Source organism: Melitaea cinxia, chromosome 8, assembly GCF_905220565.1.
Source record: "Melitaea cinxia chromosome 8, ilMelCinx1.1, whole genome shotgun sequence".
NCBI classification, from domain to species: domain Eukaryota; kingdom Metazoa; phylum Arthropoda; class Insecta; order Lepidoptera; family Nymphalidae; genus Melitaea; species Melitaea cinxia.
The window spans coordinates 5,090,071-5,109,885 of record NC_059401.1 but is presented as its reverse complement, the minus strand read 5'-3'; the positions used below and the strand labels follow the sequence as shown (position 1 = coordinate 5,109,885).

The 19,815-nt window shown below is 34.6% G+C and overlaps 1 protein-coding gene across 1 annotated transcript; it reads left to right on the top strand.

The window, feature by feature from the left end:
• Window positions 1-10,482: 10,482 nt before the first annotated feature.
• LOC123655674 (WW domain-containing oxidoreductase) lies at window positions 10,483-19,260 on the top strand. The gene is made up of 7 exons (XM_045591430.1): window positions 10,483-10,847; window positions 11,025-11,262; window positions 11,573-11,841; window positions 12,758-12,937; window positions 13,194-13,308; window positions 18,001-18,141; window positions 18,574-19,260. Exons 1-7 carry the CDS (start codon window positions 10,759-10,761, stop codon window positions 18,805-18,807), a joined length of 1,266 nt encoding a protein of 421 aa, XP_045447386.1. The 5' UTR covers window positions 10,483-10,758; the 3' UTR covers window positions 18,808-19,260.
• Window positions 19,261-19,815: the final 555 nt, after the last annotated feature.

The window sequence follows — 19,815 nt, the reverse complement described above, 5'->3', positions numbered from 1 at the left end:
ATTTCGAAAGTGATTAATTTACAAAACTGGCAACTTTTTTCTTTGATGTAGCCACAAACTAGATTGTCCTAACGGCAACACTGGTAAACAAGTCATTAAATGATATGTGTGAAACTGACACAACTAAATATATTGTAGGCATATCGATTCATTTGAAAAAATATCGATCTCCGATTCGATTCAAATCGGACATACTAGAATCGATTCTTGTTTAAATCGAGCATTAAAAGATCGATTTTCGATTAATCGAGCCAATTTCAAACATGACTAATTGCCTAATAAAGATACAGGACATTATTGATGACCATTTATTGCAAATACAAGTAATTGGATAGAAGTATTATTAAATTAATAAACAATATCACACCTATATTCCTTCGAAAGAATAGGTAGAGGTGGGAATCGAACCCAGGATCTTTTGCTCAGCAGTAGTGCTTGCGACCACTAAACTAATGTGGCAGTTTAAATTTCTAGTCTCGCCTAAGTACTTGTAAGTCGGTTAATAAATTAATTAAATTTTAAGTTTATAAAATTTAGATAGGTTTAGGTTTTTATTTTTTAGATAGGTTAGGTTTGACAGCCGGATAGAAAAATAAAATGTTTTTTTTTTTAACGCAAGTAAATATTTACTATATGACGCGTCCAAATTATTGACCAAGTACTACCAGTTGCTTTTGCGTCCGACAACAGCAAAAAATTAAAAAACTAAATACCGCAGCCAATTGAGGACGATTATCGCTGGTTCTTTGAATGGATCGGTCCGATTCGGGAGGTTTATGAATCGATTCATTGAATCGACGTAGGGTTCAAAATCGATCTGAAAAATCGATAATATTACTCTAAATAATCGATTTTTCGGTTAATCGATTTTAAATCGACATTTCTAATATATTGTTGGAAGCCAGTGTTGCCAACTTAGTGGATTTTCCACTAGATCTGGTGGTTTAGACACCCCTTTTGGGGGGAAAAAATTGGTTTTAGTGGCTAGTGGATTTTTTAGTGGTTTAGGTTTATTCCAGTTAGTGGTAAGCTTCATAGCTTACCACTAAAGAATGATCTAGTATTTTTCTAGGATTTTTTTACAGGCACACACAACAGGCAAAAATGGTATATTTTGTTGTGTAGGCAACACCGAACGAATTCAAGCCTGTCGGCTGTTGGGAATTCCCCAAAAATTGTTTATGAATTTCTTGAATGAACATAAACTTTATATGTTCAACTATTGGTTAATTTTGATTTGATTCGAAAGATCAAGTTGTTATTTGTTTACTCAGTCGCAGCGTTGCAAAAGCTACCGATTTATCGGTAGATCTACCGATTTTGGCCCTTATCTACCGATATACCGATTTAGCAGTGCTATCTACCGAATTTTTGAATTTTCAACTAATGTAAAATAATTTTCTAAAAAAAAAGGTAAAATAATATTCTTAATACGGTAACACTAAAAGAAAAAGGTAACACAAAATCAATGCACGGGGACTTCCCGAAATTCTTCCCACCACGTCGAATATGACCGTTCAAATCCGCGGTGTGTTAAAACAAATTGTACTAACACGTGATATAATAGAGTTTATTATTGTCTGGTGAGTATACAAGGGAAAATCCCTGAAGATAACTTTCTTCGGGTTTGTTTCTTGAATTAGGTATAGGACTAGTGATAGATTATTTTTGGATATTTCGATGGATTAGGATTAGTATTCGGATTCATTATTGACATGGGAAGATTCAATTCACATTTAACAAATTAAATGTAGTTGCGAAAATTTGTGAAGTGTTAAGCGAATTCATCTCTAATTCATACTTCTTTCGCGGCAACGTGCTATTCTATCGCACCCACGGGAAGTCGGGAATACTAATAATCTGTTTCATTATTAGCAATTTAGCAGTTGCTGCGAAGAATGAAATTATGCAATTATTATCTTTGATTTGTTTGTATTTATGATGCTTGTATGGACTACTTCTATAATTAATGTTTCTTAGTGATAAAACGTATTGCTTTTGAGTACTTTCTTTTTCTGTAATGTAAAATAATTATAATTATAAATGGAACAAAAATTTGCACGCCGTTTAAGCTAGATTATATGAGACATGTAACTAATAACACCTTATGTATTAACTATATTCATGCAAATAAAGAATTTGATTAAATTTAACGGAACAAATTTAAATAAATGAACGCATTATTGACTTAAAATACTTTTGTTTTACTCCGAGTAAAAATCTACCGATTTCTACCGATTTTTCGGAGGCAAATATACCGATTTTTTATTTTACACTTTTGCAACACTGACTGCCGTACTCATATAACCTCCACCAGGATCCGGCGGTTCATTATCCATTTAAAAACAAGTAAAAACTACACAAATATACTTACAGAATGACAATCACACAACACAAAACACAATAGGATAGAGGTTTTACAACAGAAAGGTATATTGATACCTATATATTTCTGTTTAATATATTGATATTAAACAGAAAAATAGCCGCGCAAGAACTTACGAAACTAGCACCAGTGTTGCAAAAGTGTAAAATAAAAAATCGGTATATTTGCCTCCGAAAAATCGGTAGAAATCGGTAGATTTTTACTCGGAGTAAAACAAAAGTATTTTAAGAGCCATTTCACAAAAATCGGTAACAATCCGCGAAATTGTAATATTTTGACGTCGTTAATCTCAGTGTTGGATACAATAATGTAATTTATATTCTTGAAATATAATAGAGCAACCTTTGTTGTAATCCATAGTCAGATCAGAATTTTGATTTATATTATGTGTATAAAATTATTAACCTTTTCATCAGCCTCCTCCCTGGGTAAACGGTCGCAATGTATACTTTGAAGTCCTACTTTTCAATAACCTCTACGTTGAAACCATTTTAAAAAAATATCATAATATGTGGAATATAATTTTGTTGTCCACTATCATAGATTTTTATTCCATTTGTATCTCTATTAAACGATAAAAAAAATTTAAAGTTACGAATATTTTCCAAATAAGTACAATTTTAAAAGCGATATTTCTCTTAGAAAACTAAGAAATTTTAACGAACTATCTTCATCAAAGTAAACTTACATCATTAAGGAATACAAAAAAAATAATTAAAAGATGTAATTATTTTTAATACATTTTATATTAAATAATAAAAAGATAGTATATATTGCCACGCATCAAGCCCGGTAAATCAGTCGAGCGCTAGCGCTCTTAGAGGTAAGGTCCATGCCAAATTCTGCGCAGCCGTCTCTTTCGCTCACACGCGCCAAGCGCCTGTTGTTATAGCGGATAAAACGCATTTGATACTTTCATAATAAAATATAAATAAAATAAACATATTACGAAAATGACTGTAAAATAATATAATGATAATTTCTGTAAACAAATGTATAATTTAATTTTCTTTTCTCACACTATCAATACAAATAGGCATTTCAATCTGTTTGTCTTGTTATTTGTTAATTAATATGTTTGTCGGTGTCGATGTCATTAAATGCTTTTTTATTCATATCGTAAATATTAGAGTCATTCGTAAACTGAAAAAACTAAATCAATTTAAAAAAATTGTTTCATAAAATTGATTTTTTTAATTTTATTTTAAATTTATTGACTGTTGTTATATAACATACTTGAAATTTTTAACAAATTAATTATGTAAAAAACATTTTATACCATAGTTATAATTTTTATTATACATCAGAAAATGATCACGATGGTCTTTTGGTTGTCACACTATACGTACTAGCACAAAGATCGCGCGGCTCGTACGACTCGCGCGATGCGACCAAATTTACCTAAACTTGCAGAGCGTAAAATTGTGAAATGGCTCTTAAGTCAATAATGCGTTCATTTATTTAAATTTGTTCCGTTAACATAAATCAAATTCTTTATTTGCATGAATATAGTTAATACATAAGGTGTTATTAGTTACAATGTCTCATATAATCTAGCTTAAACGGCGTGCAAATTTTTGTTCCATTTATAATTATATTTTTTTTACATTACAGAAAAAGAAAGTACTCAAAAGCAATACGTTTTATCACTAAGAAACATTAATTATAGAAGTAGTCCATACAAGCATCATAAATACAAACAAATCAAAGATAATAATTGCATAATTTCAGTCTTCGCAGCAACTGCTAAATTGCTAATAATGAAACAGATTATTAATATTCCCGACTTCCCGTGGGTGCGATAGAATAGCACGTTGCCGCGAAAGAAGTATGAATTAGGGATGAATTCGCTTAACACTTCACAAAATTTCGCAACTACATTTAATTTGTTAAATGTGAATTGAATACTAATCCTAATCCATCGAAATAATCCAAAAATAATCTATCACTAGTCCTATACCTAATTCAAGAAACAAACCCGAAGAAAGTTATCTTCAGGGATTTTCCCTTGTATACTCACCAGACAATAATAAACTCTATTATATCACGTATTAGTACAATTTGTTTTATCTACACTAATGTTGTAACATTCTACTTATGTTTCCAATACTTGACTTATAATTACTACTGTTATAGCGCAGACAACAAAACACTCAATTTAAGCAATTTCACATGATGGTATAATATCCACATCGATATCGTAAAATCTCATTATAACATCGCGCGCATGCGCGCAGCTGCGCTCTCATTGGTTAGATTTTAATGGCGGCAAAATCACTGTGACAATATACGTACGCGTGAATTTAATTTAATAAATTAAAAGTTAAAAATGGATAGCGACGATGATATTTATACGCCTCCGGATATTCTAGAATTGGCAACAAAATTAACTCACAATCTTTTGCCAGAAAAATCTAGAAAATTATATGAAAAAGAATATAATAACTTATTCCGACTCCGTCTACGAGCTCTACTGCTTGCCCCGCGACCGCTACAGCTGCTGGATCAATAATTAACATTAACTTTCAAAATTGTACCATCCAAAATTTGAACAATTATTATAAATAAACTATTGTCAGCTTTTACTCTTGTTGTTTGATTAATTGCATTAGTGAAGATAAAGTAGTGTATGCAACTGCATATAACACGGGTAATAAAACACTCGTTATTATTATGAAACTCGTTGCGCTCGTTTCATAAACTCACACTCGTGTTTTAATACCCTTCATTATATGACAGTTGCATAAACTACTATTAACACACCGCGAATTTGAACGGTCATATTCGACGTGGTGGGAAGAATTTCGGGAAGTCCCCGTGCATTGATTTTGTGTTACCTTTTTCTTTTAGTGTTACCGCATTAAGAATATTATTTTACCCTTTTTTAGAAAATTATTTTACATTAGTTGAAAATTCAAAAATTCGGTAGATAGCACTGCTAAATCGGTATATCGGTAGACAAGGGCCAAAATCGGTAGATCTACCGATAAATCGGTAGCTTTTGCAACGCTGACGGCAGTTTCAATGGATTCGAATGTATCCAACAGAAAAAGGCGGCCTGAATCGAATATTGCTCTCCAGGCCAAGAAATCGTCGTCTTCCGCCCTTGAAACACCATCTATTCAATTGACTTACGTTCGTCCGGACTATGATAAAGGAAAAAACAAATACTCGTCAAATGATGTTGCCCCTTTCGTTGTTCACGTATCAAGACATGAAACAGTACCAAACACAGGCGCTTTCCTGCGTCCAATACAATTCGGCCATTTTCTTTATAAAAATAATATCAATAATGTTGTGATGGATGGAATTAAAAGAGTTGGACGCAACCGTGTATCAATAGAATTTAAAACAGGTGAACACGCCAATGCTTTCTTAGACCACTCAGCATTACCTGCAGGTGGATATATAGCAGCAATTCCAGTATTTAGCATTTCCCGAATGGGAATTATTCGAGAAGTACCTGTAGAGTGGTCTATGGAAGAACTGGTGGAAAATATTGAAGTCCCTAATGGTGTTGGAAAAGTTATTCGGGCCCGGAGACTGAGCCGAAAATCATATAATGAAAATAATACCCCCATTTGGATCCCTACACAAACAGTAGTTTTAACTTTCTCTGGACAGAAACTTCCCCCTCGTGTATTTTGTTATTTTACTTCTTTACCGGTTGAAACCTACATTCTGCCAACAATCCAATGCAATAATTGTTGTCGATTTGGTCATGTAAAGGCTCAGTGTAGATCAAAACCGAGGTGCTTCAAATGTTCACAAATGCATGAGGGCGAAACATGCTCTGTCCAATCCCTGTCCTGTTTATTTTGCTCTGGTGCACATGCAGCAAATGATAATTCTTGTCCTGAGCACTCTAGACAAAAAGCTATAAAATTAGTTATGTTGCAGGAAAGTGTTTCATACCTTGAAGCCTCTGCTAGATTCCCACAGGTACGTAGATCATTTGCTGACACAGCTAGGAATACGCCTCTTATTTCTAACCCTGTCAATACACAATATTCCCCTACTTCTACTTCATATAGAAAAACTACATTTACCCCAGCCCGTCCAATCGCACCTGCTAGCCCAGGTTATGACAGACAAGCGCATCAAAATATAGTCCAACCCCCTATTTCATCCCTACCTGATGGGTGTGCTTTCCCACAAGAGAATATTTCCCCTAATGATAACTTTTTGGAACTACTAACCTCTATTCTCATTAGTATGATTTCCCGGTTCAGTGACACCGGGCTACCGAACAATATTCGTAAGAACCTATCTCAGCTGTCTTTATTATTGCAAAATGTCCCTGAATCTAATCCAGTGGAACTGCCGTAGCATAAAGAATAAAAAACATGATTTTACATATATCTTAAAAAAATATAATCCATCAATTGTTGCCGTCCAGGAGACCTAGTTAAGGCCTGGTACTTCTTTTAGGTTATCGGGCTACGCTTGTCTCCGGGACGACAGAAGTGATGGAAAGGCTGGAACAGCCATTTTAATCTCTAGAAAATGTACATACTCATTCATCCATACATCTCATAGTGATAGTCTCAATGTTGTTGTTGTCCGTGCTTTAAATGTTTCATTTATATCTGTATATATTCCTGTCCCCTCATCATCTGTGTTGTCTGAATTTTCCTCCATTTTATCCTCCTTAACCCCTCCTATAGTTGTTTTAGGTGATTTTAATTGTCATCATATGTCATGGGGGTCATATTTCAGTGATAGTCTCTCCCTACTTTTACTAGACTTATTTGATGAATACAACCTCGTTGTACTTAATGATGGTTCTCCCACACGCAGGGTTTCACCTTTCCAGAATCCTAAGAGTGTTGTCGACCTTTCTTTAAGCTCCTGTAACATCTCAGCCCAATTTTCATGGTCAATTCTCAGTGACTCTATGGCAGTGACCATTTTCCTATTCTCATTTCATTTAGTCACACTCCTTCTCCTTCTATGATTAATTATCCATCCAGACAATCATTTAAATTGGCTAACGCAGATTGGTCTCAGTTTGCTAACATAACTGATCAACAAATCCGCCAAATTCCTCCAGTCTCCGTTTACAATGTTCACATGCTTTACTCAGATTTTAAAAACGTTTTGTTAAATAGTGCGAAAAAAACGGTTCCTATTAAAAAAAGAGGCATTTATAGAATTTCTTCCCCACCATGGTGGGATTCCGAATGCACAAATGCTTGTAGACGGCGTAAAGAGGCAGAGCGCTTGTATTCGGTATCTATGAGCTTAGAAAACTACCTGAATTACAAACATATTGCAGCACAGGTAAAAAGGTTACTTGCTCAAAAGAAAAAGAGTTGTTGGCTTGAAAGCTTGGGGTTAGGTTAGGTTGTAGCTTGGGCTGTGAAAGCTTGTCTCCGTCTTCTCATCCCTCATTAGTGTGGCGATATATTAAAAAATTCCGTGGTTCTTTTTCACCTGGTGTTGATGATATTCCTTACTCCTTTGTGGTAAGAAGTGGCCTGGAAACACAGAGGACTTGTCTAAATTTTTTAAATTCCATTTTTCAATCGGAAATTCCTCCAGAGGAATGGGGGACTCAAATCATTATACCTATCTTAAAGCCGGGAAAGCTTGGTAATGATCCCTCTTCTTATCGCCCAATTGCTCTATCATCAACCCTGGCAAAAATTTTAGAGTACCTCATTAAAAATAGCCTTGAGTGGATCGTAGAGAACAATGGCATTCTTTCCAAGACTCAGTTCGGTTTTCGAAAAGGTCACTGTACAGTAGAGAGCCTCAGTATCTTCATTACTCCGCTACTGACTGATATCCGCACTGCCTTCTCAAAAAACGAATCATTGGTGGAAGTGTTCCTTGATGTGTCGTCCGCCTACGATAATGTGCTTCTTCCGGTGCTCAGGCAAAAGATGCTTCACCTGAGTCTTGCTGTGAAGATAGTAAATTATGTCTGCAATTACTTGTCAACCCGTTCTATTATAGTTAATTATCAAAATTCCACCCTCCCACCTAGGAAAGTTTGGAAAGGTCTTCCCCAAGGTTCGGTACTTAGCCCTCTTTTATATAATATTTATACTAACGACCTTGATCTTTCAGTTAGTTCTTTCTGCAATGTTTTGCAATATGCGGACGATGTGGCATTGTACATTTCTGGCACGGATATACTATAATGCTCTAACCAACTTAATTCCTCTATTTATTATTTAAATGAGTGGTTGGATAGACATGGTTTATCCATATCTACCGAAAAAAGTAGTGTGGTCGTGTTCTCTAGGAGGAGATCTATACCTAATGTAATAATAGTTTCAGACAACCAAGTTTTCCCGGTTAGGGATTGTGTTAAATTTTTAGGAGTATACCTTGACTCAAGAATGACTGGCTCTCAACATGTTAATCATGTTCTAAATAAGTCAGAAAATAATGTCAATATTCTTCGCTCACTTTCTAGAGTGTGGTGGGGTTCGCATCCCTACACACAGAAGCTCCTCTATAATGCTCTGGTCCGCAGTCACTTTGACTATGGAATTTTTCTACTTGAGCCCTGCAATAAAACCTGTTTAAAAATGTTAGATAGAGTACAATCTAAATCACTTCGCATAATTATAGGGGCTATGAAGTCTTCCCCTATCAATGCTATGCAGGTGGAATGTGTCGATCCACCCCTACATCTGCGACGTCAGTACCTTGCTGATAGGTTTATCTTTAAAGCTCTCCAAGACTCTCAACATCCACTTATTCGTAAGCTTAGTGTTCTGTCCCAGCTTACTTCTTCCTCCAACTATTGGTGCCATAAAGATATCCCCTGTCTCCTTAAGAGTTACCTAAAGTTTACATCTCTACCATGCCCAGTTGCTCAATTCAGACTTAACCCTCTTTATGATACCCCCTTTTCTTCGGTTGTCTTCTCCCCCAAGATTATCCTAGATTTACCCATAAGTAAGGATTACATGGTGGCCAACTCTCAATTCAATTCTGTTATGAACAGACAGTTTAAGGACTGGTTAATTATATATACTGATGCATCTAAATTGTCTGAGTTGGATTGTGTGGGTGTGGCTGTCTGGATTCCTAAAGTTAATGTTATTTTAAATTACAGATTACCACCAATATCCTCGGTTTTTACTGGTGAAGTTTTGGCTATTCTTGAAGCTCTTAAATTTGTTGAGTCACACCGTCTTGACAAATCCATTATTATTACTGACTCGAAGAGTGCTCTACAAGCAATTACTTCTAATCAATTTTGAACAAAGTCAAGATTTCCGTTAATCCTGAAAATTAAACATATACTTTTTAATTTGAATAATAACAATATTAAAGTTGAGCTGGGTTGGGTTCCTAGCCACTGTGGTATAGTTGGCAATGAGAATGTCGATCTTTACGCTAAGGAGGCAACTAGGTCCGGAGGTCTTAGTCAATTTAAGGTTTATTGTCAGGACGTCATTTCTCTTGCAAAAATTCATTTATCCTCAGTCTGGAATGAACTGTGGATGCAGTCTAGTAGAACTACGGGAAGGCACTATGCTGATATCCAAAGGCAAATACCCTCCAAACCTTGGTTTTTTAAGTACTACAAAGCGGCCAAGTATGTATGCTCCACAATATGCCGACTTCGCCTTGGCCATTCTTGCAACCCTGTCTTTCTAGCCAAATTAAGAATAAGAGACAGCTCCCTTTGTGAATGCGGATTAGACGAAGGCTCCCCTGAACACATATTTTTTAGCTGCTCACAAAATGTATCCTCACTATATAATTTTCTTCCGCCTGTTATCCCACGCCCTACTGATTTTAAATCTGTGCTATCCTTTGTACATACACCATTTGTTGATACTTTGTGTGCGTTTATTGTAGAAAATAACATTAGACTATAGAGTAATGTCCTACTAACCTTTGTTGTGTTTTGTTCTAGGTAGAGCAACAGTTTCTTTCAATATCGGTAAAAAAAAAAACTTTTTTCTTTTTATTTAACTTGTACTTCCACAATTATTGATAAATAGCAAAATCAGTCTTGTCAATGTCCTAACTGAACAACAGACACTCACCGAACATTGAAGCATCTACTCTGATACTGGCAATTCCGCAAGGGTGCTAAAGCCAAAGAAGAAGAAGAAGAAGAAGCCATTAATCTGAATGAATGAATTTGGAATGAATGAACAAACTATATAAGGAAAGAACCAATGATAATAAATGCAAAGAACTGACCTGACAAGTCATTATTTTTTTATAACAATAAATTTAATTTACTTATAGAATTGTTCCTACTTTGTGTTGATAATAATAAATAAATAAAAACATTAATACCAGATAAATTTAAAATGTTAATTGCCTCTATAGTAAAAATAAGTATTCAAACATATATTATTGACTTCAAAAGTTGAAACGAGAAATAAAAGAAAATGCATAATTTAGACTCAGATAGTGAAGATGAATTACCTCCTGGGTGGGAAGAAAAGCCAACAGAAGATGGAAATGTCTATTTTGTCAAGTAAGCCATTTTACTATAGTCAAAAAAAGTAATAATACAAGTAATAAAGTAATGAAACAATTACAATGTTGAATTATTTTTAAAGAATTCCAGTTTTCTATCCAATTGACTCCATTGTACTCTATGTTATCTGCTATATTAATGCGTAGAAATTAAGTATCAAAGTTTTTGTTCCAGTACATGTAATAATAAAATACAATGGACCCACCCTCGTACAGGCCATAAAAAAGTTATTCCCAAAGATTTACCATTTGGTTGGACAAAGACTGTTGATGAAAATGGAAAACCGCTGTATGTACAAACAGAGACTGGAAACAAAACTTACGTAGATCCAAGATTAGCATTTGCAAAAGAGGAGAAAAAGCATGTGAATGATTTCCGTCAAAGATTTGATGGTTCATCTACTGCTTTTCAGGTAAATGTTTGTAATTTTTAGAAATATTGTTAGTGCTGAATACTGCGTATGTTTATTAAGATGTCATTATTTAGAAGTTTTAGTCATGCAAGTTGCAATACTAATAATTCATATGTAAATCCAGGATGTGTATGAAACTAGATCCTTAATTTCATCCATATATTAAATTTTTAGACAAATAGTTCAATTATTTTAGTTGTAAGAATAATAAACATGGATTTTAACTCAAAGTTTAAAATCTTCATATTATTATAAAAAATTAAAATTGCTATGGAGGGTTCTAAAATGACATTTTGTCAAACATTTTTAGGTTCTTCATGGTATTGATTTGTCTGGCAAATATGCCCTTATCACAGGCTGTAATGCTGGTATTGGATTTGAAACCGCCAAATCTTTAGCAAGGCATGGTTGCAACATCTTACTTGCTAATCGCAACATGGAATCTACGCAGCAAGCTATTGAGCAGATTGTTAAAGAAACAAAAATATCCGAAGATAACTTGAAATCTATACATCTGGACCTAAGCTCATTGAATAGTGTGAAAAAGTGTGCTATGACCGTTAAAACTGTTTTTTCAGAGTAAGTTTTAGACTAAACTGTATTAGGAAGATTAAAATATAATATGGCCTTAAATAGTAACAATTTTTAATTGTCTTACATATATTTGGAATTTTATAAGTGAATAAAATGATACATATTTTTCAAGTAAATTTGACGTAATTTTTTTTATTCTGTTCATTAAATTTTTCTTTGCAGTTATTAAATTATGCATCTTAAATGTTATTATTTATTTACTTAAAATAAGACACCAGTAATACACACATGATAACATTTTTGTAATAGAAAATGCAAAGTAATTCTGATATGTGCACCTTTGTAGGTGACACAGCATTTACATGTCAAAGCAAGTCAGATAATTTTATATTTTTTAAACATATATTTTTTTCATAAATAATAATTATTGTGCTGTGTGGCTACAGTACTAAAGAATATAGCTACCCCCTCTCTTCCCGTGGGTGTCGTAAGAGGCGACTAAGGGATAACACAGTTCCGCTACCACTTTGGAACTTAATGGTGGGATAACCATCCAACTGCTGGCTTTGAAATACACAGGCCGAAGACGGGCAGCAGCGTCGTCGGTGCGACAAAGCCAGTACTGCGGTCACCAACCCGCCTGCCCAGCGTAGTGACTATGGGCAAAACACATGAGCTCACATTATTTTTGGCGTAAACTTGTGGAGGCCTATGTCCAGCAGTGGACTGTATAGGCTGTAATGATGATGATGATGATGATGAATAATTTGAATATAAATGAACAAAGAAATACAAGACAATTCAAATAATAGAAAACAATCACAAAAATAATAATAATAAATTAGGAATACCAATTGGACTGATTGAGCCCGAGATAAAATATTAATTTAAGATTATTATTCATTGTTCTTAATTATATATAACTAATTTTTCTACTTTCTTACTTATATTTATTTTTTAGTCATCTGGATATGTTAATATTGAATGCCGGTGTATTTGGATTACCGTATGAGGAGACAGAGGATAAACTAGACAGAACATTTCAAGTGAACCACCTCTCTCACATGTATTTAACGTTATTACTTGAACCATTACTGAGAAAAGGTTCCAGAGTAGTCTTTGTATCTTCAGAATCACATAGGTAAATAAAATTTTGTGACTTAGTGTGTATAATTTATAACTATATTTGTAATATGTGGGGTAAGGGTAGATTACAGGCAGGATTAAGGGTAGAGCAACAGTTTGTATTACCCAGTCCAAAAACTAATATAAAATTACTAATTTTTCTTTTGTACTATTATTATATATTTATTACTATGTATGTACAAATATTGCTAAAATATTCATAAAAATCTCCTAATATAATTTGTATATTTAAGTATCTTGTGTGTTTTCAGAATGGCGACCTTAAAAAATGTATTTGTGAAACAAAATCTTGCACACCCAAAAGAACAATACAGCGCAATGACAGCTTATGCAAATTCAAAATTGTACAATATTATCACTGCAAAGGCAAGTATAATATACGAGTATCTTATCTCTATTTACTCTAAAAATTCGTATGATTCGGTTTAAAATGTAAATAAGACAAATTTTGTCAGCCAGATAAGATTTGTAGTTATGAAGTCATAACTAAAAAAATCAAAAAGAGTATTTTTAATAATACACATACTTATTATATTACTAGCTAAGCCCGGCGGTTTCATTGGTGTTAATATTAGGAAAAAAACATACTAAAATTTTAGTATTTCAGTATTCGTTTTTATACTGTATTTTAGTTTCAGTATTTCAGTATTCGTTTTTATACTTTATTATTTTTTATTTTATTTGGGCTTTATTTCATATTTATAAATTATTATTTTTTTATATATATCTTTTTTTAAATTATTTTGAGAGAAAATATGATTGAAGATGATTATTTCACTTGTTCTTCGGATGAATTCGACAGTGCGGAAAATAGTTGCAACACCTCTATTTCTGATTCCGAAACACTAGCAGACAAATTATCTCATGTTTTTATGAATCAGCGGAATTTCTTATCCTTGGTGCATATCAATGCGCAGAGCATACTTGCTCACTATTCTGATCTTCTCACATCTTTTAGCACTAGCACTGCTGATTGCATACTTGTCTCTGAAACCTGGCTTAAGCCATCCATCCCGTCCACTAGTTGCTCTCTTCCTGGCTACCAACTATTCCGTAATGATCGTACGGATCAGGGTGGCGGAGGCGTGGGAATTTTCCTTCGCAGCTGCATCCCAGCTACTGTAGTTTGTTGCTCATCTTCGCATGTATCAGGGACTCTTGAATATCTTTTTGTAGAAATTATCATCAACCACAGAAAACTCCTATTGGGGGTTCTTTATAGTCCAAATGACAAAGTTAATTACTTTAACAACCTGGAGGATATTCTTGAGAGATTAGTTCCTAATTATGAGCATATAATTTGCATGGGCGATCTTAACACATGCCTTCTAAAAAATGACAGCAGAGCACAAACATTACTTTCGCTTACCTCTTCTGTTGATCTTCACCTCATACCTATATCTGCTCCTACTCAACACTTCCCTAACTCAAGACCATCCCTTATTGACTTAGCCTTTGCCTCTAACCCCAATCTTGTTTCATCTCATGGACAAATGACATCCCCTTTCTCCTACCATGACCTAATTTTCCTAACATACAAAATACGTCCTCCCAAAAGCAGAGACAAAGTTCTCCTTCAGCGGAATTTTAAGCAGATGGATCTGGAACGTTTAAGAGAGGATGTAAGGAACATCGACTGGTCAACTATATACAATGCAAGTGACATCAATACCATGGTTGAATCATTAACTGCTGAACTGAATAAGATCTATGACATACATGCCCCCATTACACCAGTACGAATGAAACGGGCGCCAGCCCCATGGTTGTCACCTGTCATTAAAAAGACCATGGCTAAACGTGACAGGGTCAAATCTGCATATAAAAAATTGCCGACGGCTGATAATTTGTCTAAATACAAAACTCTACGTAACCTCTGCAACAGGATGTGTAGGGATGCAAAACGTCGCTACATTCATAACTCAGTTCAGAATCGTACCCAAGCGCAAGTTTGGAGATTCTTACGGACGCTAGGAGTAGGCAAACCCTCTGATGCTTGTCAAAGCTCAGTGGATCCTAATATTTTAAACACTCACTTCACCACTCCACCTCTCACTTTAGACGCCAATGTTAAATCATCCACTCTTTCCATTTTAAATAGTCAGGCTCCTACCGACCTACCTCAATTCTTCTTCAAATCAGTCAATGCAGAAGTGGTAAAGAAGTATGTCCGCTCTATCTCCACCAAGGCCATTGGTAGTGACAATCTCAGTCTTGAGATGATTCTTCCAGTGCTGGAGGACATTGCATCTGTGATCACGCACATAATTAACTTCTCACTGTCATGCAATGTTTTTCCTTCGCTCTGGAAGAAGGCAGTTGTCATTCCACTACCTAAAACCTCAAATCCCTCCTGTCCTGCTCAATATCGTCCTATATCTATCCTTCCCATTTTATTCAAAGTCCTGGAATCTATAGTTCACCAACAACTCTATTCTTACCTTATTTCCAACTCTCTACTATGCCCCTATCAATCCGGTTTCCGTCCTTCCCACAGCACTGTTGGAGCGCTTTTGAATGTGACGGAGGATATTCGGTAGGCTATGGATAGCACCAAGCTCACTGCAATGATTTTGTTAGACTTCAGTAGCGCTTTCAACTCTGTAGACTATGACATACTTCTTGGCACTCTTCGTGCAGTTAACATCTTCCCCAATTGCATTGACTGGTTTCATTCCTATCTTTCGGGACGTCAGCAGTTTGTAAGGACTGATTTTAACTCATCGAATTGGTTGACCCTTACTGCTGGTGTCCCACAAGGCGGCGTACTTTCCCCGTTACTTTTTTCTATATTTATTAACAACATCTCCAGTGCTATTTCTTCTCCCTTCCACCTGTATGCAGACGATTTACAAATATACCGTCACTTTGGACTGGCTGAGTTGCATGAGACTATCAATCTCCTTAACAAGGACCTAGCTGCAATCTGTCAATGGGCCAATTCGTTTGGACTTATTATAAATCCAGTAAAATCTCAAGCAATAATTATCGGTAGCAGCCGTTTGAGAAACCGTATTGCCTGGGAAACAGTACCTCCAGTCTTGTACTGTGGTACACCGATACCATACTGCGACAAAGTTAGAAACCTAGACTTGATTTTGGACAAAAACTTATCGTGGATAGCTCATGTCAACGAAGTCAGCCGAAGGATGCACTACACCTTCCACTCTCTTAAGCGTCTCCAATACTTTCTTCCCTTTCAAACCAAAATTCTGCTTGCGCAATCCCTTCTTTTACCTATCCTCGATTACGCAGATGTGTGCTATTTAGATGTGACAATCGAACCAGTAGTTTCTAAGATTAGCATGTACAAACAAGCAAAGAAACTCTTCCTCTTTATAATATTAGTAAAGATTTAAAACTTACACAGGCGCAGAGCATAATGCTGCGTTGGTGTATCGTTTGATTTTACATAATCAACTAAACCCGAAGTATTACTCATTTGTGAAGAATTCGGCTGACTAATAATAATGCATGAAATTACAGTTTCATTTTTTGTGATTTTTAATTCTTCGCGGAGTTACTTTACAACCGTGATATTTTCACTGTTTCAATCTCAGTGTTAAAAATAAAATGGGCCAAGTGCGAGTCGGACTCGCGCACGAAGGGTTCCGTACCATTTACCTAGTAAAATGATTACACAAATTTTTTTTGTCTAAACAATATTTTTTTTATTTTACTTTTATTATTTATTATTAAAATAAAATAATTATACAATAATTATACAATGAAGTATTTTATGAATATTTCAAGTGCATACTTGGTACCATTTATTAATATCGAGCAAAAATAGACTAAAATGTGCGTTTTTTTTTATGAGAGCCTCCCTCATGTTTTTTTTTTTTTTAGTATATATTGTTATAGCGGCAAGAGAAATACATAATTTGTGAAAATTTCAACTGTCTAGCTATCGCGGTTCTTGAGATACAGTCTGGTGACAGACAGAGACAGACAGACAGACAGCGAAGTCTTAGTAGTAGGATCCCGTTTTTACCCTTTGGGTACGGAACCCTAAAAATACATTATGCTGTCGCGGACTTTCTTTTAGATCTTTTAATAGCGCTCAATTCCTTAATTCATCATTTTTGGATAGTTTTATCCGTTTACGTAGCGCATGTTCTCAAAAAGGAATTTTTTTCCCGTTTTCGTAACATTTCTTATAAATGCTCAGCTTCTATTCGCCGTAGCTTAATGTTATAATTATAGCCTTCCTCGTTATATAGATGAAATTTTTCAATCCGAACCAGCAGTTCATGAGATTAGCGCGTTTATTAATCAAACATACTTCCGCTTTATAATATTCGTATCGATTTATAATATTGGTATAGATTTCACTATTTAATAATACTGATGTGAAATACGTTAATTATCTTACAATGTTGCCAAATTAAAATAAAATTAGAATAATTCTGTTATTTCAACAGTAGAGTAATATTCTTTAACGAAATATCTTTATCAACTTTAACGTGCTTATGTATGTATATGTGTATATATCTATATAAATAAAAATTAATGTTGCTAAGTGCATAACTCAAGAATGGCTCGACCAATTCGGCTAATTTGTTTTTTGCGTGTTCCTGAAGCCCCTTGATAGGTCTTTAATACTAAGGAAGGTTTTAAAATTAAAAAAGAAAATTTAATTTTTACTATTGACTTTTGACAGAACGAAGTCTGTCCGGGCAGCTAGTATTTTAATACTTTTTTAGGAGATTATTATTGCAGAGCTTTGTACAGCAGATATATAATTTTCAAAAAGCAGATTCTGCCGTTCATTGACCATTTTATATGTATGCCATTTTAAAGGCAGTGACTATATTGACCATCTAGATCCTTTCTTGTATATACAGGGGCGTATTTACCGTAGGGTCACAAGGACCATGGCCCGGGGCGGCAACCTGCGAGGAGTGGCGCAAGCAGAACATACGCTGCTTTTCCTTTTTTGCGTTAATTTATGGCGTGCAAACTTTATAGGCCCAGGGCGCTGAATCTTAAAATACGCCACCGTATATACTAAATTTATTTATTCCTTTAGTATTTATTTTAATAAACTAATTTCAGATTTTAAGTGAAGAATGGAAGGACAAAGGTATTGCAGTAAACTCTTTGCATCCTGGAAACATGGTATACACAAATTTATCAAAAACTTGGTGGTTTTATCAATTACTATTTTTGTTAGTGCGGCCTTTCACTAAATCTTTGGTAAGTTTATATTATTTAACATATTTGTTACGTTTATTCTATCAATATAAATTTCATACTGCCAAGTGGCTAAATTGAATGGCAGTTACTATTTATTTCTAAAAATAATTCTTGATTGATAGGCGAACAGAAGAAAGGCAAGTTATATTGAATTGGGCATAGGGGTATAGTAAAATATTGTGAATAAATATGAATACTTATATAAAATTGTAGTATATAAATTGGGCTATTGTAGTTATTTGGCAAGTCACATACCGGTCGGTTGCAGTTTGCTGTTTTATACCGTACAACCAAACGCGATAACTAACGAGAAAACACTAAAATCGGCTGAACAAGTCTAGATATTAACGTGCTTAATAATTTTTTTTCTCTTTGCTTATGTTTGATGTTGTATTTTGATTGATTGATTAACATCATCATTATTGTTCACAGCAACAAGCAGCTGCTACAACAGTTTATGTCGCTACTGCGTCGGAGTTGGAAGGTGTAACGGGGCTTTACTTCAATAACTGCTTTTATTGCGAAGAAGCAAGCTTGGCTCGGGACAAAGATATAGCACACGAGGTCTTTTCTATATCTCTGGACATGATAGAAGAAAGAGTTGGTCGCGAAAATATAGAAAAATATTTCGAGAAATATTGTGATCATAAACAAAGTCAACAATAAGCCTTTTATTCTAAGCTTTTTTTCTAGGTGCAGGATGTGTGTCAAATAGGACGTCTTTAAAGCTATTTATAAATTTTTAACAGATTATAATTGCTTAGTTTCCTTTTTATAGCACAGAAAATAAATGTAATATAATAATATATTTTTAATTTAACGTGGTGAAAATAATTATATTTTTACATAAGTATATAAAAACGTAAACACTGTTCCATGACTACATTATTTGTAAACTAGAACAGATGAAATAGTTTTTTTTTCTATTAAAAAAAACGCATGAGTATTTGTAGTGTTATAAAGTGGTTTTAAGAAATAGACTTCAGTAAATTACAATACTTGCCATGGATATCGATTTAAGAGGTATTTTTAAACCTCAACAAAACATTTAGTCAGCTTTTACTTACAAGCTGTGAAAACAGCGAAGAAAGGTGTGTAATAAAAATGCCTCTACTTTCATGTCTATTTTTTTTTTTTTTTTTTTATTTGTTGTTGTAATATATATCTTGAAGCAAAACTTGAAGCGCTACAAGCTTTGTCCATTAGCCAATCTTTAGACGTGATTATGAATGATATGGAAGGTTCTAGTATAACGTAATATAATTTAGGGAAAAGAGGTCATGTAAAACACATTTTAAATGTTTAAATAATCTTCTAAATTGCCTCGAGTAATATATGAATGGCGCCTTTTGTGAGACAACATAAAGTACACTTAGCTTCTACTGCTATTACAATCCTCAATCGTGGCTTCCACGAAACGCCTCACCTGTGTTAAATCAGCGTTATTTTAATCAGTGGTAGCAAAAGGATATTTCATAAACGTTAGAAATCTGGGCGCGTGTTTAATCAATACCATAGAAATTTCATTTTTTTTTTCCGAAGACGGGCAGCAGCGTCTTCGGTGCGACAAAGCCAGCCCTGCGGTCACCAACCCGCCTACCCAGCGTGGTGACTATGGGCAAAACACATCAGTATTCGCCGTTTTTGGCGTGAACTTGTGGAGGCCTATATCCA

Bases quoted from the DNA above. Each gene is read 5' to 3' on its own strand.
- LOC123655674 (XM_045591430.1), top strand. From the start codon at position 10,759: ATGCATAATTTAGACTCAGATAGTGAAGATGAATTACCTCCTGGGTGG. The intron at 11,263-11,572 runs GTAAATGTTTGT...AAACATTTTTAG, and splicing joins GTTCATCTACTGCTTTTCAG to GTTCTTCATGGTATTGATTT. The intron at 11,842-12,757 runs GTAAGTTTTAGA...TTTATTTTTTAG, and splicing joins GTTAAAACTGTTTTTTCAGA to TCATCTGGATATGTTAATAT.